The sequence below is a fragment of the Epinephelus moara genome, chromosome 1, assembly GCF_006386435.1.
Source record: "Epinephelus moara isolate mb chromosome 1, YSFRI_EMoa_1.0, whole genome shotgun sequence".
Lineage (NCBI taxonomy): Eukaryota > Metazoa > Chordata > Actinopteri > Perciformes > Serranidae > Epinephelus > Epinephelus moara.
This window is the reverse complement of record NC_065506.1, coordinates 47,909,716-47,932,774: the sequence shown is the minus strand read 5'-3', so window position 1 is coordinate 47,932,774 and position 23,059 is coordinate 47,909,716. Positions and strand designations below refer to the sequence as shown.

The window sequence follows — 23,059 nt, the reverse complement described above, 5'->3', positions numbered from 1 at the left end:
ATAGTATAGCATGTGGTCCAAAATCATGAAAAAAAGTCATAGTATAGCATGTCGTCCAAAATCATGAAAAAAAGTCATAGTATAACATGTCGTCCAAAATCATGAAAAAAGTCATAGTATAGCATGTGGTCCGAAATCATGAAAAAAAGTCATAGCATGTCGCTGTGGAAAGGTTCCTGTTGTAATACATTTAACTTCTCTCTCCCATCAGGCATCCACGCTGCAGCCCGTTCAAGCCTCTGCGGGTCCTCCTGGTGTTTGAGAAGCCGGTGGAGCTTTGGGCTCAGCTGATCACCATGGGTGGAGGTTCTTCAGTCCGACACTTCCAGGCCGACAAGGACAGCTCAGGTACAGACTCCCACCTCAGGATCCACAACATGAATCCCAAACAATCATTCGTCTGACCGTTTGTTCTTCTCTCTGTGTTCAGACATTCCTGCTGGCAAGTATGACGTCGTGGTGACAGACCATGCCTGTCCGCCATTGGTGGAGAAAAATGTGACATCACAGGAAGTCCCGCTGGTGTCTCCCGAGTGGATCATCCAGAGCGTCATCCGCGGGGAGCGCCTGGGTTTCCATAGCAAGCCTCAGTATCGCCACGACTACTCCTCATAATCCAAGTCCACATGTGCAAACGCCTTGGACCATGTTAAATGTTGAGCGTTAGTTCTGTTGCATGCCTCTGCTGTATATACCTTTATCCTGTCTGTTTTTATGGGATAATAAATTGTGACCCTTGTTTCATTTTAAACTGACGTCAGTTTATTGTTTCAACAAACAATGGTACACACATCAAGGTTTATAATATTTACAGTTTATACAAGGACACAGAGCTGAAGGGTCAGATCACCCAAATATCCTCATGAATCCTATAGACTGTTTGAAGGCATATTTCAGTTGCTAGTAAACGACAATGTTGCTCCACTTAAATTTTCAAGCTGGCCATTACTGCACAAAAACAGCATATGAAACACTGATCTGTATACCTCCTGATCTGAAATATACTCTGTGGGGGACGGCTAAATTAGTTTTAGCACCTCCAATGGTTGGTTGTTGGTTTCAATCAGAAATAAAAGTCTATGTTGCACTAAGAAACGAAGCGCCACAGACCCTGGAGTTTTCCTGTAGGTGTCCAGTTCTTTCGACTGACCCCTAAAGAAACAAACCCACACAAAGTATGGATTGCAGTGAAGTGTCAGGGCTGGGTGATATGTCCTGAAAATTATATCACGATATATTTCGGCTATATCTCAATACATGATGTATATCTCGATATTTTTAAATCTCCTAAAAGCACTTTATCAATGTTAGGACTGGAAGACAAAATCGTACATGCTTCTGACCAAATACCTTCTCTGATGACACAAAGTTGTTGTGATTTTTTTTTAAATCGGAAAATATTAACACAGAGATTTTGATCAATAATCATCAATAATGTGAATATAACAACTCTGAGTTAAGGCAAGCATTAAAACAAATAGAAAAGTCTGTTTAAATGATACATTTACATCAGTTTGCCGTAATGAAGCCTTAAAAGGAGAGGAAAAAAAACATTTCAGCCATATTATGAATCAATGATTCAATGACGATATATAGTCTCACATCTGGATAATGATATAATTTCTTAATATTGCTCAGCCCTGGGAAGTGTAAGACTTACATTTCTGACATTCAGTTTATACCTTGTCGAAAGAAACAGCCAACCATCGAGCAGCAAGTTCCTAACTCTGATTTCACCATCTCCCATACTAAGTATTTCAGCTCAGGCGCTGTTTTCGTGCAGTCGGACAGGAAGTCTCAGTAGAACAAAGATGTTTCCTAGATAATGAAAGACGCCTTAAACAGTCTCTATAGTGTCAGGTGTGAATGCCGCGGTGTTGAGATCTGCTTCTGAGGTTTCTTATACTTCTGAAGTGGATAGAGTTTTGTTTGTGATGTTCACAGCATTGAAAAATGACATTTAAAAAGTCGACAGCAGCTCGATTTTGCAGAAACGAATGTGGTGAGGTATGTTTCAGTTAAACCAGGATTATTTTCAGGTAATTCTGTTATAAAGCCGCTTTTAAATAACTCTGAACCACAGTTAGTTACCATGTAAATGAATGACAGGAGAGACTACTTGAGTACTTAAAATGAATAGTTCAACATTTTGGGAAATTCCCTCTCTTGCAGAGACTTAGATGAGAAGACTGATACTGATCTCTTGTTTGTACGGTGAACGTGAAGCTGCAGCCAGGAGTTGGTTAGCTTAGCATAAAGATGGAAACAGCTAGCTAACAAGTTTTTTGCTTTAACTTATCATTATGTAGTAAATGTTGATTGCACAGTCTAATGGCTGTAGAATAATGATACCATCAGCGTTTACATTGGTTCTCTAAAAGCCTCGCCTTCACTGTGCAGCTATGTCGGCCATCAGGTAAAATCTCCTGAGAAATGAAGGCTTGATTTATGGGACAAAGGAAGTGCTTCAATAATTGAGCGACCAAAACAGGAAGAGGATAGTGCTTGTGTTTCCCCTGGTAATTATCCCAAGATACTATTTCATGTCTCCATCTGCTGGTGGGCCGTCACACTAAGAGCATGCATGTATAATATGATGTTAATTCCACTACAGAGGAGACTTTATGATCACTAAAATTAGGCGGGGAAAAAGACGATATATCAATATTGGTATTGGCAAAATTAGTTGTCATACATTGGCATATCGGATATCAGCAAAAAAAACAATACTGTGCATCCCTAGTATCAGTGTAAGTGCTTTAGTATCCGCAGTGGAGGATGGTGGACAGTGGAACAACAGACGTAACTGTGAAAACTGATAAGTGCTAGGCTCAGAGGAAAATGGAAAGAGATCCAGTTGTTGCATCAAAGCTGTGCCAACAATAATTATTATTATTATTATTATTTATTCTCATGGTCTGCTGGTTATGTGATTGGCCACAGCAGCGTGACATGGTTCTCCCAGTAAGTTTAAATGTTTCATTATTTTTTTGGCATCCCCTGCCACCGCAGCGCCGACACACTATGCACGTTCAAAGGTATAAGGGGAGTGGCATTTTAGTAGTTCCACTGAATCTGTTCACAGTGACGTCATTTTGTCTAAAAAAGCTATTTGCTGTCTCCAAATGTCATTTTTCAGCGCTGTGAGCACCACAAACAGGATCTTATCCACCTCTGTCGTGTTGAGGTGGTGTCAGAAGGTTTAGAGGCAGATCTGAAAAACTATTTGCATGTTTGGATAGGAAATATGAATGTATAATTTGGATGAGTTAACCCTTTAAATATAAGTTAAGCAGGCATGCCATGCTAACAGTACTCAGGCAGAGGAGAAGACCGATGGGAGTTCAGTGAGAGTCAAGTTAGATGGACATATCTCTCAATCTTAATCCTTTGTTTTCTTCTTAAACACTGAAAAGACAGAAATTGAATATTGTTGGATTAATTCTAAAAACTGCCTCAGGAGTGTCGGGTAATTTTCTGCATCATGCTGAGACACAACGATCACAGCCTGAACTAATTTGTGTTTAAGTTGAGAAGATAACAGTGTGAGGTCGTGTTGTGTGTCCTACCTGCCCAGCGTGCCTCCAGCCTGGGTGTAGTACTTGTTGTAGTCCAGTCGCAGTAACAGCTGAGCCAGGTCAGAGTTGATCTGATGATTCCTCACACTCGACAGGATCTTAAACAGTAAAGAGGACTGCCGTCTGAAGCCCTGAAATATAAACATGTCAGTGTTATAAATATATACATATACATATTTTGACTTGTTCCAACACTTCACCTTGACCAGGATGTCCAGCTGAGCTGTTCCCCTCTCGTCCAGTGACGCCACGCTCTGACTGACCAGTGAGCAGAAGTTCAGACACAACTCGAGGATCTCGTTCAGACAGTGGAACACCTGAGGACAGAGGCATTCATTAAGACTCGATTTTAACAGTCTTAAAGAGATGAATTAAACATAATCTGGCTCAGTGGTTCGTACCGGTTTGAGGAGGATGAAGGACTGGGCGAGCAGGTTACTGAGGAAGTGGTCGTGGGCCAGTCTGATACTCTCAAAGTCTCTGGTGGAGTTGATCTGCTGCAGCAGCTGAGAGAACTGAGACTCCAGCACGTCCACCTGGAGACAAAGAGCAAGAGAACAACTTCAATATTTCCTCTGCTGATGCGATGCTCCTGTCTCATGGTAATATTTCTAACTGCACACAAAGTAAAGCCATGTCCAGGGCCAGATGCCTAACACTAAAAAACATGCAGAAGGACTCTTTAAATGAGATTTATAAATCTCAAGAATACGGATGAACGGTAATGGATTTTTTGCCGATATAACAACTCATTTGATCAATAACAGATGTCAATATATTAACTTTTTCCCCACCTAATTTTAGTGATCATAAAGTCTCCTCTGTGGTGGAATTAACATCATAGTATACATACATACTGTTATCATGACGGCCCACCAGCAGATGGAGACATGAAATACAATACTGTTCAGTGTATTTAATATTTATTCATTGTGCACAATAAGACCACAGATACAGTGATGAAAAGTTTTGTTAACCAACATCCTGCATGTTAAAGATCAAAGACAATTTTGAGCGTGTGCTCAGAGGTTTAAAGAATGTTTGAGATTAACCTGTTTTTATACACACTGGTTTGCCTGGGGGCAGAAATGTGACTACTACATACACATCATTTATACATCAGTTTCACTGAGGTGTTACCTGGAGGTAGTACTGCAGGTTGTCGATCAGGAACGCCATGTGGTTACGTAGTCTCCACTTCACGGCGTCTGTCTGGCTGGACTTGAGGTGTTTCCTCTGCATCTGTAGAGCCCAGCAGTGCTGCAGCTGCGACTGCACCCGCCGCACACTCAGCAGGTACCTGAACACCACGTTGTACCTGACACAGAGAGGAGAGGATGCTCAGCAGCTGCACTCTCAGGAAACACACACCTGAATAAATGGGAAGCCAAATGAGAACACACTTCTCCAGGATGGCGGGAGTGAAGAGGATGTGCAGCGGCCACTGAACCTTGTAGGTGAGCCCAAGAGCTGCCCAACCTGTGGGCGGGACCTCACGGGGGGACGTGTCTTGTGGAGGAGTGGCTCCGTCTCTGGGGCCTGTTGCCTCTGAAAGAACAGGCAGGATAACGTTTAACATTAAAGTACAGATAAATCAGGATGAATCTCGCCACAGGAGTCCGATCATCATCTTCCGCAGTGATTCTGTTTTAACTGGTGACTGATCTGAAACACGTTTTAATATGAACTGGTCTCAGCTGCAGCGGAGCATGTTCATGTTAAAAACAGCTGCAAATAATGATGAACTGGGACAAAACCTTATATTTTGGAGTTTTTGATTTTTACTCTTCAATTCAACTGTGTTGACTATTAAACTGCAGTTGTAATGAGGAGCCTTTTTACTTTTCAAAGTTGCTTCATTCTCTTAATGCTCATGATCATAAAACCACTGGACGGCACTAAACACCAAACAGAAGAGAGCATCATCTTCAAGTAGAAAGTTTTCTATTTGAATTCATTTCTGTTCACAAACAGACAGTTTCCTGCTTCAGGACTGAACAGGTTGTGTATCATGAACATCTACAGAAAGCTTTAGTGAGCAGCACACCTTTGCTGTCTTTGCCCTGGTAGTCCACAGTGAGGTGCAGCAGAGGCAGCAGGTTGTCGTCGTCCAGGAGCACTTTATGAGCCGCCTGCTGAAAGGCCACGTTTACGTCTGTGGAGCAGAAAACACACGACATTAATGTGTGACAACTGTCAAGCTGAAGTTAACAAGGGGGAAACTACTCCACAGATTTTTTTTTTTTTGTATAATTATTTTTTTTCTTGTTTTTCATTTTTCACAAGAGAAAAATCATAACACACATAGAGGACAAAACAGAGACAACACAATACAAAGTACAGATGCATTACACATATACATACATATGCGTATCTTAGCATAAGCCTAGAGATACACAATCACACACCGAGCTATCTATACACTCTCACCCATCCATACACACATAGACCCACAAAGGCACACACAGACACACAGACACCAGACACACACACAGCCAAATCGATGAGTCTTATTATCCATTTTCCACTCAACTGACCTTGAATGGAACTACTCCACAGATTTAAAAACGTACCGTGCTCAGTGACGGCTGTTGGCGGCGTCTTCAGCATGTGCTGCGCAAGGTCAATGAAAACCTGGTAAAGCTCGCCACGACCCAACAAGTAGAAGTCTTTAATGATCTGAAAGAAAATACAAACGTCAGCACCGTTCGTTCTGCTCTGATTTATGATCCAGAATCAAGTGTGACTGATACAAACCTTGAGCTGTTCGAGCAGATCTGACTCCTCCACCATCAGCGTCCAGAGATGCTGCAAGTGTGAGAGATGGTGATTTGTTTTTTTTTCTTTAAATTTACCAACTTAATCTCAGGGAATATCAGAGTTTCCCCTGTAAGTTTATGACTTTAATCTCGAAATTTAGAGTTTTTTGTCGGAATATTACCTACAGTGGTCCTAACACGCCAACGTTGTTCTAACCTGGAACGTTATTTGGTCAAAAGATTAAAATAATGCACGAGGATATGAGCTCACCTCAGCCACTGTGCTCCTGATGCGATCGATCAAATTCTCAAAATCCACGAGGCTGAAAAGAGGCTGCTGTTTGAGTCTGTGCAGCTCAGCAGCAAACATGTCCTCCTGGTGCTTCAGTATCGAGCCTGAAACACACAAAACAATAATGAGCTGTTCTCTTAATGATGCAAACACATACAGTGGGGCAAAAAAGTATTTAGTCAGCCACTGATTTTGCAAGTTCTCCTACTTAGAAAGATGAGAGAGGTCTGTAATTNAAAATCAGTGGCTGACTAAATACTTTTTTGCCCCACTGTAGGTTAAAGTACGCTACTACAGGACACAAACAGGCTACCAGTTCTAGACGGGCTGTGGTTGTGGTTTTCAAACATCTGGACAGATTCTCCGACGAAGAGGATCTTCTCAGCCACTCTGATGGGAATGTAAGACGGCAGCATCTCTGTTCTGAGAGAGAACTGCTGCAGAGACGGAGCCAGCATGTTCTCCTCCTCGATCAGCCTCTGCACCACAACACAGAAGCACATACTCAACACACTGTTTAATACAAACTGAGCTGTTGTCCCCTGTTGGTTGTGTCTCTCACCAGGTCCTGTAGTTCTCGGAGCTGCTTCCCGCTCAGACCTCCCAGCCCCAGGTCCTCCTCCTCCTCCTCCTGGTTGGCAGCAGCTCCTCCTGCACTGGGCCCCTGCTTCACGAAAAACTCCTCGCTTTGGTCCAGCAGCAGACCGTGCAGCATCCAGGCTGCTAGCTGTTTGTACATCACACCGTGGCACACAGCAAGAATCCTGCAGAGTGGAACCAACAACACAAAGACAAAGAAAGAAATGTTTCTGTATCTTAGTGTGACGTGATCAATTATAAAACGAAGACAAAACAGAAGGTTTGATGATTTCATCACAGCTCAGACATCACCACAATTTTACAAAAAGTAGGAATCAGTTATGGACCATATTTAAGCTCTGCCAGTTTGACCCCTAAAAGGCCTCAGTTATGCTTTCAGCATGGACATGAGCTGATGCAGGATCATGACAAGGAAACATTTGGATCTTTCATACTGTGTGCAGTTTCTCCTCATGGTATACCAATATTCTCCCAAACTGCGGGGATGGTATTTGGTTCTCTGCCCATTTTGCATGTAGTTAGAAAATGTTGGATGTGCATGGACAGGCGAAAACTTGCCACATTGAACTCAGCATATGGGCCATGTCTGATGGTGGAACATCACTTCGCCTGTGTGGATACTTGCAACCCTTGCCGATAAGTCAAGCATAGAGCAAGCATCACTCATTTGGAGTGGTCCTCCATAATTATTACGAGGGGTAGTTTTAATAAAACCACACAATGGAGTGACATGTCAATCGTGACCTGTATACATGATCAGGACTAACACCAGAATGGAAACTATGTACTGAAAATTACACCAGGAGACACTTCAACTTCTTAGTCTGTTGTTTATCGTTTTTTTAAACTAAGGTATTAAAGAGTAACTGGAGAACTTCACAGCAACTGTAGTGGTGACAAAATCTGTTTGACAGGACACAAGAGAGAGCTACAGTTACTTCATCAGACAGGTTCTGAGCTTTGACATCACTCACATGAATGCACAACCAAAAGAAGAAGGGTCAAGGCCAAATTAAATTTATAGGCAACTCAGAAAACACAGTGTGTCATTTTAAGACACATGCTAGCATCTAAACATGAACCACCCCGTGTCAAAGAGCCATGGACTGCCAGACTGCAGGATTATGACAAAGTTAAAGTATCTGCAGTGAAGGAAGGACACACCTGCTCCTCATGTCAACCCAAATTTTGTCTACCCCGCATTGTTGGGGTGAGCATATAACTCACCCCAACAATGTCAAAACAACTTTGGGAAAGACCTTAATACAAGTTTCAGAGAAACTTACTTTTCTTTTTCTTTTTTTAAAGATTATTTTTTGGGCTTTCTTTTTGCCTTTAATGAACAGGACAGAGTGAAATGGGGTAAGAGAGAGAGAGTGGGGTTTGACATGCAGCAAAGGGTTGCAAGCCGGAGTCGAACCTGCGACCGCTGCATTGAGGCATCGCCTCTATATGCGGGGCGCCGGCACTATCCACTGCGCTACCGACGCCCCAGACTTACTTTTCTAACGCCATGCGGACAGGAGGAAGCCCCCCACAACTGTGCTTGTACACCGTCTCCAGGATCTGGCAGCCGTGGATCTGAAGCAGCACACAAGACAAGAAGGACATACAGCTGTCAGTTCTGTTCCCCAGGTGTTACTGTAGATCAGTAGGTCTAATTTTAGAGTCACTTTTTCTTTTAGTCAGCTTTTACGTCGCACTTCGATCAGTCTCATTTAGTTTGCATATAATGTGCTGAGAGATTAATAACATGCACCCTAAAACTGATAGTGAGCAAGTTTTAGCAAACTTCTGCAAAATAAAATGTGAATCAGTGTGTAGCTTTAGGCAAATATAATCAAGAGGTGACAAGATGACATAATCAGACTTCAGAAGAAGACTCATCATTGCACATCTTTGCTGCTTACCAATAAATCTGACTTTTCTCACAGCTTTTACTAAACTACTTTCATTTCTTGAGACACACGAATCTTGTTGTGTTTTATGAGCTGCTATGGTGATAAAGGGTGTGTAAGAAGGGCTCCGGTTTGCACTTCAACCAGGGTTGTTGTGGTTATATATACCCCAACATCTTTGCTTAATTTATTCTTGATTTTTGGGAGTTTTCCAGTAAAGTGGAAACCTGTTGTAATCTTCCTCAACTGAGGGATTCATCCTCTTTTAATCATGTGAAACATGAGCTGCTCTGTTTAACGCCCTGAACTTACATTTCCTGGTGAACTAACCCTATAAACGATCCTTACCTTCTGTGATTTTATAGACTCCACCACCACCATCACAGACGGAAACAGCAACTGGAACTGAAAGAAACAATACAGTATTAGAGAAACATAAGATGAACTGTACGAAGGATTTTCAGTGTGAGTGTCATTAGTATATTTTCAGTGGATAGAAAGTTTCATTAATGCTTTACCTGGTCCAGCTTGTAATTCACATGAGATATTGTCAGATGTGGATCTCCGAGGAACTGAAACACACACACAAGATAAATGAGCATTGTGTCACATACGTCACCATTTACTCTTGTTGGTTGTGTCATCATTTTACCTCTTGTTCAAGGTCCAGCAGGGCCTGTCTGTAGGGCTGCAGGATCGAGTCCAGCCCGGTGCAGAAAGCCCGCAGATAAATTCCATGAAGTCCTGTCTGGTTGGGCTGGTTCGTGTGATGTTCCTGAGAGATGAATTGTTGAGAAAAATCCAGTGAACTAGATTTATTTGTGTTTGTGTTTAATTGAATTCATTTATCAACAGAGAAACACAAACTTAGATAAGGAAGGGTGAGATACTCTTTAACAAGCTGAACCTCTGTTTCCCTCCTTAACTAACAACACTACAAGTGCAGCCAAATATCAACTACAAAGATTCAACTGAACTGATATGGACATAGATTTTTTTAATCTCACTGACTGGTTAGTATTCCTACAAAAAAGTGACAATTTAGAGTCAAAGATTTTACAAGTTAAATGTCTAAAGTGTTTTGTGGCTTACTCACCTGTTGATGCACATGGCCTGTGTGTTGTTCTATGAACTCTGTGAAGCGGATGTAATCTGAGCCCAGTTTAGAGAGCCGGTTGAGGACACTGGTCTCACTGGGGTGCAAGAAGGGCAGATCCTGGGACACCTGAGGGTGGAACAAAATGGTTCATGACCACGATCTATAGGTTTTCATGCATACATCTACACTATGTCAGTACTTCATTTTTGAATCCAACTATTCACTTCAAATGTTACCTCATTCTCATATAGGGTTGTTACGAGTACGGAAACGAACAACGCATCTCGCTATATTTGAAGAAGACATTTTGAGAGGCATATACATGGAAAATAGTGCAATGTTCAACTGAGACTGTTCATATATTAGGTGTTAATGTTGTACACAGGCTATCACTTCTCATTTTAACAGTTTCTTCCTAAGCTAACTTATGCTAACACAAACCAATAACTACACTGCCACAGCGACAACAATATCACCATATCGATATGTTAGGATTGTTTAAAGAAAGGAGAGGAAATAACGTCACCATGTTTTTAAAAGTACAAATGTATTAGCTAGCTAACGTTAGCATGCCGGAGAGCTGTATGCTAACGTCTTTCATATTTACCTGCAAACCTGTCCGTTTGTTCCAGGTGAAAATAGTCCCCGGGTATCCACTTAACGCCAGCAACAGCTCGTGAATCATTTTAATTCACCGTTAACCGATTAACGTTGGAGACGCCGCTGTGAGCATCTCATTCAAATTCAGCCACCAAAACAAACCGCTGCCCGCGCTGTCGCAGGTTGATTGCGTCATGACGCAAAGTGTCACGGGGTGCGTCAGAGGTTACGTCGCTTTTCTTATCGTGTACTTTTAATTGAAATGTCTTTAAAGTAAAAGTAACTTGTGTTATAAGGTTACTCCTGACATTTCAGAGATTAAACGAGCTCTGTGATGCATGTAAAAAAAAGTGAGCGAAAGTTAGCATGGCAACCTGTAGCTATCACGGCGCTTCTGGGAAATGTAGTTCTCCAGCGGAAGGAAAAGGCAGCGTCGTCAGTCTTGCGTCATGATTCGGTCATGTAGCTAGCTAGCGACACCTCGCAACGGAGAGAGCTTGGTATGTCGTAGTTACTAATTAAAATCATTACTTCATACAGACGGTACAAACAATGGAGAGCTTGTTAATCGCATTATTATTTAGCCTGATAGCACTTTGGTATAATCAGCGAGACTTCCGGTAACGTTAGAGGTATTGTTGCTCGGCTAACGTTAGCCGTTTGTCTTAACTTAACGTTAGTTGCTAAGTCAGTTGCACTCTAGAAAACATGAACCTTAATTTGGCTGCTACCAGGCAACTGAGCAACAAAACACCAGCTGTGACGGTATAAAAACCTGTTAGCAACACAGAAACATCAAGTGTGTTACAGACAGGTTGCGTTTATTTAGATCAGCTAGCCTGGCTCAAGCTAACAGCTGTGTTACTAACTTGAATGGTCAGGTGTGTGCTTTGTTTGCCTCTTACATGCAGTGTGTGTTGTTGCAGGTATGGCGGGGGAGAGGAGCGGAGAGGACATAGTTGCAGAGTACCTGGGCCAGAACCCGCAGCTGGCCCAATGGGTGGAAACCTTCAGGACCTACTGTGAGAGCAACAAACAGTGGGCTGCCCGGAGAGAGTTCATCCTGAGGAACATGGAGGCTTTCCCCACAGTGGAGCCCGGAGTCCCCAGCAGCAGTCTGGACAGGCTGCTCTCTCTGTCCATGGTCTGGGCCAATCACGTTTTCCTGGGCTGCAGGTAAGACACACACTGACACAGCTGAGTGATGAACTGCAGGGAGCAGAGACAGAGGTATATCTGACTGTGTCTGTTCTCTTCATCCCTCAGCTATCCACCAACGGTGATGGAGAAGATCAAGGACATGGGTGAGGGGATCGTTGTCATAGATGCTCCAGTTCACAAAACCACAAAAGATGGGATCCTGGCCAGAGGGAAGCGGAGTGCCACAGCTGGTAATGAAATATACACTTTAACTACAGCAGCTTCGGTGTGGCTGAAATCTTTTGAATTAACCAGGAACACTTCAGACAAAAGACCAAAATTTGAAACTCAGTGTTTGCACTGCCATTATTGTATTATTTAATTTTTTTGGGAATACACAAATGACACACTAGTTAACAATTTCCCCCCAGAAATCAATAAAGTATCTCTTATCTTATATTATATTTAAAAATAATTAGGACTGCAAGACAGGTAAAGCAAATCATATTGAGATTATTTTTGACAGTTGAAGTGGGAAGGGTGATGTTTGCATTTCATTTTTACTGGAAAATGATATTCAAATGAAGATGATGTGATGTTTGCTGGGGTCTGTATAAAATCTGGAATATCATTTGTAGACCAAGATGCTCTGTAGCACCACAATGCCTCATTGATAATGGAAGGTTTTGACACATTTTACCCTTAAAATTGCAGCTTCTGGAATTTGTATATTTCACTTTGCCGCATCTCGATAATTCTTTAGCTTTATTGTGCAACCCCAGAGAAAATGGCACTATAGTAGGCATTCTGGTCGATAGCTGTGTTGAATGGGATTGCATGGTGTTAACATGTGTTTCTCAGGGTGTCTACAGGTCCTTTAAAAGGTCTTAAAATCTCTTAAATTCAGTGTTACAACAATAAGGCATTAAAAGTAAAACAGTCTTAAATTTGAATTTGTGAGGTCTTAACTTCTACAAACATTTTATCTTTTTTCATTCATCCATGTTTTAATTTCTTTTTGTGAAAAACGAGTGAAGCCTTTCTTTGTAAAAGTTCAAAAACTATAAAACTGTCATTTTACTTCATACTTGCACAAACCTGTTTTCAACATATAGATTGACTTAACTCTAATAACCATATTCCTACGTAACACTTTCCTCTGCAAAAGACCACATATATGCTACATGCCTGTGATGCTTAAGTGAGTAAAATATGATTTGTCCAAAAATCTGTCCTGAATTTGGTTAAAAGGCGTCTTGAACGGGTCATAAAAAGCATTAACAGACACCTGTGGACACCCTGAATATTTTGTTTCCACATGTATGTATAAGTGGGTGGACAGAATTTCAGAAGCATCTTTCAGAGTGATGCTATCCAAGCCACCACAAGCAGAAGTCTCAAAAATTTCAAACGGGTGGAGTAAAGTCTGTGAATATGTTAGATAGCAGGAAGGACTCTGTGCACTCCCACAAACTGTCTGTAGCTTGTGATGGACCACTGTGTTCAGTGCTGTCTTCTATTACAGCAGGGTTTCAGTGTAATCACCCACACACATTTTTCTTTTCTTTACTCACCCACACCCAAGGACGCAGTCTGTTTCCTCAGTAAATTCTGTTTCTTTGTGCAGTCATCACTTTCCTGCCTGTTGTGTCATCATTTGCAGAGACTGATGCTGACAGCTGTGTGAAGAAAGCCAAATGTGGACCAGCTCCACGGCCAGTGACTCAGAAGTCAGGACCTCCTCCACAGGCTCCAGCAGAGCACCAGCCCTTCTTCAACCGCCTCTACAAGGCGGTGGCGTGGAAGCTGGTGTCGGCGGGGGGCTTCGGTCCAAACTTGGACCATTTTGAAATACTGCGTAGCTGCGTGGAGTCGTGCAAAGAGACCCTGACCTGTGTGTTTGTGCCGCTGAAGGACATCGCTGGCCTCCCTGCAGGCCGCACACAGAAGGAAGGCCACGTGTGTGAGATTCGCTGTCAGTCTGTTTACATGGGGACAGGATACGGACGTGATGAGTCCGCTGCCAGAGCCATGGCTTCCAAAGAGGCCCTAAAAGTCTTTCAGGGGCGAAAAGTGACGGTAAAGATCTGCAGACGGAGGTACAAAGGGAAAGACGTGGAGGACTTGATGTTGTTGGACGAGCAGCCTCGGAGTCAGGGTTTTCCTCCTGCACTCAGCTACCCCTTTCAGGACGAGCAGCTGGAAGATGGATCCTCATAGAGCAGACAGTTTGTGACGTTTGCCCTGCTGTGATGCCCGTCGGGAGCATGGACATTTAATTAATGGAGCTACTGAAGGAATTCATGACCATGTCGGGACCAGAGTGTTTGCAGCTGAACATCATAACTAACGCAGAGCATTAACTGTCACATTTTCCACAATACTTTGGTTTCATAACACAGGTGGCATGTTGTTAGACAGATATCTGGGATACATCTCCAAAACAGCAAGAGTTAATCTCACACTGTACTGACTACATTTTCAACCACTTTCAGTTTTACAGAGTTTTATAGGCAGCAAACAGTGAAAGAAAGTGTGTGAAGTTTAAAAGTCAACCAGCCATAAAAAACATGGCAAAAACTTTAATGCAGCCGCCCCAAAAAATGTGGCATTGTACGTTTCTGCAAACTAGGTTAGGTTTAGGCACAAAAACCAGTTGGTTATGGTTAAGAAAAGATCATGTTTAGGCTTAAAATACCTGATTTTTTAAGGCACAATAACGACTGGAGTTGCCGTCGATGTCTTGGTTGGAAAACAACTGCTTTTCACGGCACCATTCCCCGTGCAAAAACTGTGATGGGTTGCTAAAAACACTCACATTTGGAGCCGAACAAGCTGCTAGAAACACAGTGATGACTAACCAGCTAAAACACAACCAGGTTTGCTGTTTGCTGGTTTCGAACTGGGGTCTGTCTCGTCTCAGTGTCACGCCATCCCCCATCATTCATTTATGTACTACGACACACTGATATGACACATATGAAACATACAAATATAAAGTATTCGGGGTGTGCAGAAATGTACAATGCCAACATTTTCTTCTGGCGACTGTGCTGCTAGAAGCTCAGCTACCAGAAGGCAGAACAGTTAAAGAGTTAAAACTAAGGATTAAACACCACCTGAGTATTGTGGGAGATTGTTTTGTATTATATTGATGTGATTATTTGTCCCAACAAAATTGTTACGGCCATCATATTAGGAGTAGCGTGTATCTGTTTTTCTCCTTTGTTCATTCCTGTCGTGACGGTGTTCTTCTGGTGATTTCACGAGTGCAACTGAGTTCAGTCCAAACCTGACCTGTTTAGATTCACACTGCAGGGTTACAAGGGAAACAAACACAAGAATTCGTCATCTTATGGTTTTGATCACCTGTCAGTTTGCAGGGTCCAGATTAGGGTTGCAGCAGTGTGAGATTTTCACAGACAACAGCACGGTTTCATGGTATTACATAATTCGTAATTGAAACTAGAAGGGTTTTGTGGTTGAACAATTGCTTTATTATAATTTAAATTTAAGTCTGACAGGCAGTCAAAGAGGAAAAGAGATGTGCACGCAGGTGAGATTTTCCGTTCTGTTGCCTTTTTTTTTCAGTTCTGAAGATAAACCGTTTATGATTTGTTAATCGTCGTTTTTTTATACCGTGGTCTACTGTGGAACCAGTATATCACCACAACCCCAGTCCAGGGGCCAGATGCATAAAACTGTGTAGATTCATGACCTAAACTGTGTGTACGGACAAAGGCAGGAATATGCATGTACAGTATTTTCATCAGATTCATAAAGCTGTGCGTAGGATCATCGTGGAGCCTCATTTCCACACCCACAGTTCGCCATAAATGGATGTAGAAATGCCCTTTAAATATGTTTACTTATCGGTACTTGTGCCCCTCCACCAAACCTTAGACCTGTCATTGAGAAATGCGGAAAATGAGCAGTTTCACCGACTGTGTTGCAGCAGTGAGGTTCAGAGCAGCTGTTATTACACACAGTTGTGGTGATTTGTAGAATCTGCACCGCTAATTCATCACATTTCTGCTCACTGTCGTCACGGTAAAATCTTGATAGTTACGATTATTAAACATCTGAAAGACGATCAATGATTCATTCAAAGCCTTCATGTGAATTTACAAAATGTTTCACAGGATACAATTTAACGATTACCAACACGGAAAAAAATGTAAATAATAATGATGACATTCCACAGTCATAAATGACTTAAAATTAACTTTATAAATGCGCCTTTGATTGATGTTTTAAAGAACGCCGTGTGAGCTGCAACAAAAACAACACAGTCAGTGAAACTGGCCAACAACCTAAAAACATTCTTGTCCATCTCTCATCATATTCAATCTGCTCCTCATCATCAGACCTGCAGCTATCTCTGCTAAAACTGTGTGTGCGCCTGGTCTGAAGAGTTCATGACATTTGACATTCATTTATAAGTACCAGTTTAAGTGTGGGAAAAGGCGCAGGCATGGTTAATGTGCGTACACATCGTTTATGCGTCTGGCCCCAGATTTTGGCAGCAGGATGCAAAAACTAATACTTTTGTTTTTTAAACGTGATGGACTTTAGTGTTCGTACCAGTTGAATACACAGAAACATACGAGTTCTAAATCCAGACTTCAGTTTGAATATTATTTTCCACCATAAGTGACTGTTTGATGTCAGATATCAACATTGTTTCCTGATCGTACCCTTTAACCCTCGTGATTAGGATTGTTTGTGTAACAGGTTGAATTTGCCTTTCATTTTGAGCGACCCACACTTTAAAGAGCACGGCCCTCTGAAGTTATTTGGTGGTTCCCACGTTTAATTTTTTTGTACTTTAAAAAACAACCAAGTGACGCCACAGAGACCTGACTCAAAGTTTGATTTGTTTTTGACAGTATACAGAGTTTAAGGAGACGTTCAAGTGTACTTCACAGTTTTGTTTTCTTTAACACTCGGCCAACTACAGTACCTGTTATACTGTACAGATGTTCTGAAGGCTTTTATTTTATTTTGTTATTTAACTTCACTGATGTTGAAAATATTGGGGTGTCACAGAAAAGAGAATTCCTCTGAACACAGTTTGATTTTTGCAGTTCTGATGTGTTTGAGGGTAAAGTGCTGCTGTGATGTGTTATTTCTTTTTTCCAGTTTGAGTTGAAGGTGAACAGGGTCGCATTGAAGTGTGAGCGTCCACACTCCTCCATGTTACTGTCTGTTTACACCAGTGATCTGTTTCTATATATTTTTTAAATAAACATAATTTAACCGACTGAAGTTTGGTTCGTTTGTCGCTGCAGTAAACACCACGCTGACTTTGTTCAGCAGCCTTTTAGAAACAGCCAATAATACTGTGTGTCACCAGTTTAATGATCTCACTTCACTCAGGGAATCTCTGGCAGCTCCAAGAAAAAACTAATGTTAATCCATAAGTAGAAGTGAGTCACACACTGACTCTCGTTAGAGGTAATTGGCAAGTTCAGACACAACTGAGGAGGATGACTCAGTCCTCATAAGACAGATGGATTTAAATAGATATAGAAATAACAGTGGTGATGAAATAATTATAAACTGTCAGTGATTTGAGTGACACTCATGCTTGACCTCCCTCCACAGTTAAAACGGAGCTATTGTTAATATCAGCAGGAAGCCGCCGCTCAGACTGTATTCACATGCCCGCACGTTGATGTCTTTCACTTCATTAGACGATTTGAACACGAGCACTGATAGGAGCTGTAACATGGTGGATGATTAGCTGCGCCTTAAAGGGACAGTTCACCCCAAAACCTGGTCTGGTACTGAGCTTTAAGAGTATAGGCGGGTGCGGGTTTTCAAAAACAGACCCGTGCAGGACTCTGACACACATGCATCCTTGAAAGTTCTCTTAAGGAAGGACTCAGCCCTCTGTAGAATTCGTAGGATCCTTGACACTGGAACAGTCCTTCGGCGGGATTCAATGACGTAGCCTCCTTGATTTTCAGCTGTTTCAGGATCCTTCCTCGACTTTAACAATCACCACATGAGTAGATGCACGCTGTCTTCTGCACAGTTACACGGCTGGCAGTGTAGTTCGGTCGAAAAGAAAGTAGTTCCTACATGAAACTGCTCAAAACAAGGTCTGTGGATTAGTGTCATCTAGTTCCAGTATACTGGAGAGAAGGCAGACACTTCTATGAGGCAGAAGTGGCAGGTGGCAGGTGGCAGGTGGACATGTCACATCTGTGTATTCAGGAGGAGCTCGTGCTCATTTTAACATCCTGTAAAAACCTGAAATTTGGAAGTTGTACAAAGTGTACTCAAACTAAAGACTGACAGCATTTGTGTATTTTCACAATATGATAACATCCTGTTTACTGTTGGGATCAGGTCTGACCACTTAAAAGTTGGACTGCCTGGTTTTGCCTGTTTAACCTTTAGATATCTCCTCCAGGCACATTTTAAAATCTATAAAAACACTCTGCTTGGAATAATAATTTGTCTCTGATGTGGTCTCCAACAAAAAAATGCAAATTACCTCATTAAAATTTCTTAAAATTACATCTAATGCTGCTCACTCATGGGAAAATCCACAACCTGTGAGCATGCAAATATTAATTGGTTCAAGGTTTAAGGGTCCAGTGTGCAGGATTTAGGGGGATATACTGGCAGAAATGGAATATAATATAATCATTGTGTTTTCTTTAGTGTTTTATCACCTGAAAAAAAGAATTGTTGTGTTTATATCTACATAGGGAGCAGGTCCTCGTCCATGGAGATCACTATGTTGCAACACCATGTTTCTACAGTAGCCCAGAAGGGACAAACTAAACACTGGCTCTAGATAGAGACATTCACGTTTTCGTGATGACCAATCAAAGTTTATTACTAAGTTCGGGAACAAAGACCACACCTCAATCGCATCCTAACCCATTTTCTTTTTGTTGTCATCTCTCTCTCTCCACAGAATACAGGAATCACCAGGGGGTGCTACCCATATTAGAGCAGACAAAATTACGACTCCCCCACTCTGTCTCAACTTTCCTGGTTCCATCCCGCCCTCCGCCTTCAGCCTACACCGAACCACCATCACACTCCACCTGTCAGGGACCCTGGTTTCTCCCTTCACCCCCCTAACAACCTTCCTGCCTTCCCTGTGTCCCTCCATCCCTCCATCTGTTCATCCCTTCACCCTCATTTAATCTATATCTCTACTGGGGTGGTCTTTGTTAGTGAACTTAAAAGCCTCCTCACGGTGAGAATGTCGGTTTTTATTATTTCTATAATTCCAAACAGGAGAAAGTTTCATCTGGTTGTAATCTGCAATCTTCACCACTAGATGCCACTAAATCCCCCTAAATCTTACACACTGTTCCTTATGTCACATACTGAACATTGGCTGGCTTTCAAACTAGATGTGATGTCACAAAATAATTTCTTACATACACATGTTTAACACAAACTTCCCTGTCTTCAGCAGGTGAAGATAAAAACATTCTGCACAGTGAAGGAAAAACATTCAAGAGAAGTAACAATAAGCAAAACATTTTTCTGAGTGGAGGACTTTAAGGAACTGGTGGTTACTCTTTTTAAACAGTATCGCCAAGCCCAGATTCACTCCTGTGGCGAAACAAGCTCTGTCCGCTTGGCGTTTTGCCTCAGTACATTTTGCGTTGTGTCAGCAATTTTCATAGCTTCCTCTTAGATGCGTGCTGCTTACAGTCTGGCACCTGGTCACTACTGTTTCATAAAGTCCTGATCTCACCTGTGCTCAGTGCCCAGGAACGTCCCTCACACAGCAAGCAGAAAAACAATCAAATCGAGGCAGAGGGCAGAGTCTCTGCAGGTAAACACACAGACACTGTGACTGGGTCATCAGTGAGGGATTACTTCTGTGTGAGTATAAACATTGTCTTCTCATTGCAAACTATGGCCTACCTTTAAAGGTCCAGTGCGCAGGATTTAGTGGCATCAAGTGGTGAGGTTGCAGAATGGAAACTTCTCCCGTGCGTCGAGCGTGACAGAGCCAGTGTTTGATTTGTCCCATCTGGGCTACTGTAGAAATAATGCAGTGAATTCTGTGAGAGAGGACCCGCAGATATAGATAGTTATAAACAGCTCATTTCAAGGTTTCAGGTAATTATAAATTAACGAAAACATAGTTATGAATATTAAATGCTAGGGGTGCCTCAATACTTGGATAAGTCCAGTATCCAGAATGGATGTGTGCTCCATCTCTGACTCTTGTGTTCTGTTAATAGTTTTCTAACAAATAATAAATATAGCAACTTCTGTTCAAACCACAGCAATTTCAGATTTAAATGACAACTTTGGGTCCCATCCATTTCTTGTGTAAACACCACCCACTTCCAAGTTAAACACCACCCATTCCGAGTACGGATATGAACACAGATAACTACTTCCCCATAAATCCTACAGACTGGACCTTTAAGTAAAAGTAGTAATACATCAGAGTAAGATTATCAGGCCTCTAGAAAACTCGCTCACCCTTGCAGCAAATTTTCCCCAGTGGCCACTCTCGGTATTACAGCGAAAATCCCCTGCGGCCCACAAAGCATTTTCCTATTGACCACCACTGTAAAGAGACGTCAGTAAAACTGTCCACACCTGCTACTGCAAACAAGGTCAATTATGACTCTTTCTATTCTGAATTTTTGGTGTTTTTGTTTTTTTAAAACTTTCCTCCTCAAGCCGAGAAAAGCGATTTAAAAATATGTGATGTCATCACAGTGTGAAGTCTATAAGCCAAGCGGATACTCGCAGGCGGGCCAGCGGGAGAAACACTACGCCGCATATTCAGTAGGCTGCATACTGTGCAAGTAAACTTGGAAGCTAGAAAACTTTTTTGGCATATGTGCCAGGCGGGCAACTCCACTAGAATGAATAGGTGCCATCTTGGCATCCAGTATCTTGTTATTACTAAAATCTAATTACTCCACTTTATTGTTAGATGATAGTACAAAGACTGCCACAGTGTACTGGTGGTAAATTGTCATGACATCTATGAAACATGGATACTAACAGGGCGTGTTGGTACAGTGGTTAGCACTGTTGCCCGACAGCACGAGGGTTTGGGCTCAAACCCGTTTGGACCCCTCTGGTTCCCCGTTTCCACCAAATTAGTGGTTCTTAAACCGGTTCTGTTCAGGTGCTATCTAGTGAACCAGTCCGTGTTTCCACCAGTTTTGCACAGAATCATTGATGTGTCACCAACGGAGGACGTTGCACAATGCACAACGAAAGTACACACTGGTGGCAAAGTCACAGATTATATTGATTACCTGTGAACATTTGTTCTGTTATCACAGATATTTGAGTTTACCAAAAAATAAGCACAGACCAACTAATAATGAGAGCACTGCACACTTCCTCCATCCTCTCTTTCCAACCTGTAGAATATTACACGCCCTCTGTTGTTGTCACGATCACAACGAAACCAACTTTTCAGGTTTGCAACCAATTTATTTTGGGTCTAAATGCTCTGAATGTTCAACTAGGAGCAGGAACCAGAATGGAACCGGTTCCATGTTGGTGGAAAAGAAGTGTGTTTGAGTTTACATGCTGCCTGTGTGTCAGTCTGGTTTCCTCCCACAGTCCAAAGACTACATTAACTGGCAGGGGCGGTTCTAAGGTCTGAGGACACTGGGGGCTGTAGAGGGGGGATCTTACCCCAAGATTTTTTTTATCAACATCTCTATTTTGATGCTTTTTAATGCACTCTGGCAACTTATTTACATTCAAAGCACACGACCCAGACACACCAAACCGACAGCGAAGAACTAGTGCCGACAAAGTGCGACTGTTGCATCGCCTCACATCGTCTGTGTCTCGGCTAAAAGGTTGTAAAGACAACAGGCAACGACCGACTAGCATGTACGTTTTGTGCCTGCGTGAGAGGTAATAACTCTCCACACCAGCAGGTGTCAGTCAAAAAGGGAAACTGGGAAACCAACAAGATGAATTCAAGACGCTAGTTAGCCAGTTAGCCCATAAACAACACAACCCAGTGTTAAAGAACAAAGGATATTTACCACGTGCTGACAAACAACTCCACACAAACAGTTTCTGCTGAAGACAAAGCGTGACAAAATATTTGACGACGTGGGACTGAGGACGGGTTGTGTGGACAGTTCTGTTCAGGAAGTATAAGATACCTTTGCTGTAAGTTATGGCTCGTGCCACACCTTCCTATTCATCAATATCCCTGTGAGACAGGGACATAATTAGAGACTCTGTGTGTGTGTGTGTGTGTGTGTGTGTGTGTGTGTGTGTCAACAGCATATGAAGGAGAATTTGTGAGGTGTCACGCCTTCTGTGCTCAGAGAACAGAGAGGAGGAGTGCTGTTCATCAGCCTGATAGAGAGTTGGCCAGCAGCCTGCGGCAGGCTGGTGATTACTGAGTGTGTGTGTTGATTGTGTCTTTACTCATGTCAGCCTGCCGACTCCCAGGAACACGTTCACTCAGTTTCATTCCAACAAGATCAGTGCACAGCCATTTTTAAAGACATGTTTAAAAGGGGATGATTTTATGCTGCACGTCTGTCGGGGAGGGTTCATTAATCTGAGCGTGCATCTCTGTGTGAATCTGTGTGTGTGTGTGTGTGTGTGTGTGTGTGTGTGTGTGTGTGTTCACTCAGCAGACTGAGAATCCATCTGGAGAGTTTAACATCCCGTCTTTGGCTGCCTTCACAGTACATCTATAAACTCCATAGATCTATAGATAACACATACATGCAGACATACATGGGAACTATGTGTACTTACAGACATACAGAGAGACACACACAATAAAGTTTGACACAGTCGGTGCAAAGGTGCAGAGTGCAAAGACTGGGTTATATAGGTCTACATGAGGAAGGTGCATATGACAGTATGCAGCTTCCTTTTATTGTGAGTCGCCTTCAAAGCATCAGCCAGATAAATGTAAGTTAATGTTGAATCTAACGTTATCCAAGAGTGTCAGTGTTTCTCTTTAATTGGAACAGTGGTTTTGGGTTTGTCTGATGAAAACACAAGACAGAAGGCACATCCTAAGAAATGATTTTTTTGTCCTCACTCTCAAATTCAGCCTCAGAGCGTGGAACAGCGAGTACGTGATATGATCC

General features: G+C 42.3%; 4 protein-coding genes across 9 annotated transcripts in view; 2 read left to right on the top strand and 2 right to left on the bottom strand.

Moving 5' to 3' along the window:
• Positions 1 to 751, top strand: part of tp53bp1 (tumor protein p53 binding protein, 1) — a 27,258-nt gene extending 26,507 nt beyond the window's left edge. For all 6 annotated transcript variants that reach the window (XM_050046873.1, XM_050047041.1, XM_050046796.1 and 3 more), the window contains 2 exons: positions 212 to 348; positions 431 to 751. In XM_050046873.1, coding sequence (XP_049902830.1) covers positions 212 to 348; positions 431 to 615 — 322 coding nt within the window. In that variant the 3' untranslated portion in view covers positions 616 to 751. The remainder of the gene's footprint in view (positions 1 to 211; positions 349 to 430) is intronic.
• LOC126393455 (CUGBP Elav-like family member 1) overlaps positions 1 to 23,059 on the bottom strand; it is a 377,556-nt gene that overhangs the window by 205,615 nt on the left and 148,882 nt on the right. The gene's annotated exons all lie outside the window — the stretch shown is intronic.
• tubgcp4 (tubulin, gamma complex associated protein 4) lies at positions 763 to 10,998 on the bottom strand. Its single transcript, XM_050049563.1, has 18 exons — positions 10,834 to 10,998; positions 10,224 to 10,352; positions 9,780 to 9,902; positions 9,646 to 9,699; positions 9,476 to 9,532; positions 8,731 to 8,810; positions 7,192 to 7,393; positions 6,943 to 7,108; positions 6,609 to 6,733; positions 6,336 to 6,386; positions 6,152 to 6,257; positions 5,626 to 5,733; positions 4,982 to 5,126; positions 4,719 to 4,896; positions 3,980 to 4,114; positions 3,779 to 3,895; positions 3,570 to 3,709; positions 763 to 3,408 (listed from the first exon to the last, which is right to left on the bottom strand). Exons 1-18 carry the CDS (start codon positions 10,909 to 10,911, stop codon positions 3,402 to 3,404), a joined length of 2,001 nt encoding a protein of 666 aa, XP_049905520.1. The 5' UTR covers positions 10,912 to 10,998; the 3' UTR covers positions 763 to 3,401.
• Positions 11,186 to 17,229, top strand: cdkn2aip (CDKN2A interacting protein). The gene is made up of 4 exons (XM_050051602.1): positions 11,186 to 11,326; positions 11,753 to 12,002; positions 12,093 to 12,217; positions 13,630 to 17,229. Exons 2-4 carry the CDS (start codon positions 11,755 to 11,757, stop codon positions 14,184 to 14,186), a joined length of 930 nt encoding a protein of 309 aa, XP_049907559.1. The 5' UTR covers positions 11,186 to 11,326; positions 11,753 to 11,754; the 3' UTR covers positions 14,187 to 17,229.

Coding starts and splice junctions, on each gene's coding strand:
- tubgcp4 (XM_050049563.1), bottom strand. CDS start 10,911: ATGATTCACGAGCTGTTGCTGGCGTTAAGTGGATACCCGGGGACTATT. Junction 7,394..8,730: donor GTCCGCATGGCGTTAGAAAA/GTAAGTCTGGGG, acceptor TCCACTCTGCAG/GATTCTTGCTGTGTGCCACG. Junction 6,387..6,608: donor TCAGGAGCACAGTGGCTGAG/GTGAGCTCATAT, acceptor TCACACTTGCAG/CATCTCTGGACGCTGATGGT.
- cdkn2aip (XM_050051602.1), top strand. CDS start 11,755: ATGGCGGGGGAGAGGAGCGGAGAGGACATAGTTGCAGAGTACCTGGGC. Junction 12,003..12,092: donor CACGTTTTCCTGGGCTGCAG/GTAAGACACACA, acceptor TTCATCCCTCAG/CTATCCACCAACGGTGATGG. Junction 12,218..13,629: donor GAAGCGGAGTGCCACAGCTG/GTAATGAAATAT, acceptor CATCATTTGCAG/AGACTGATGCTGACAGCTGT.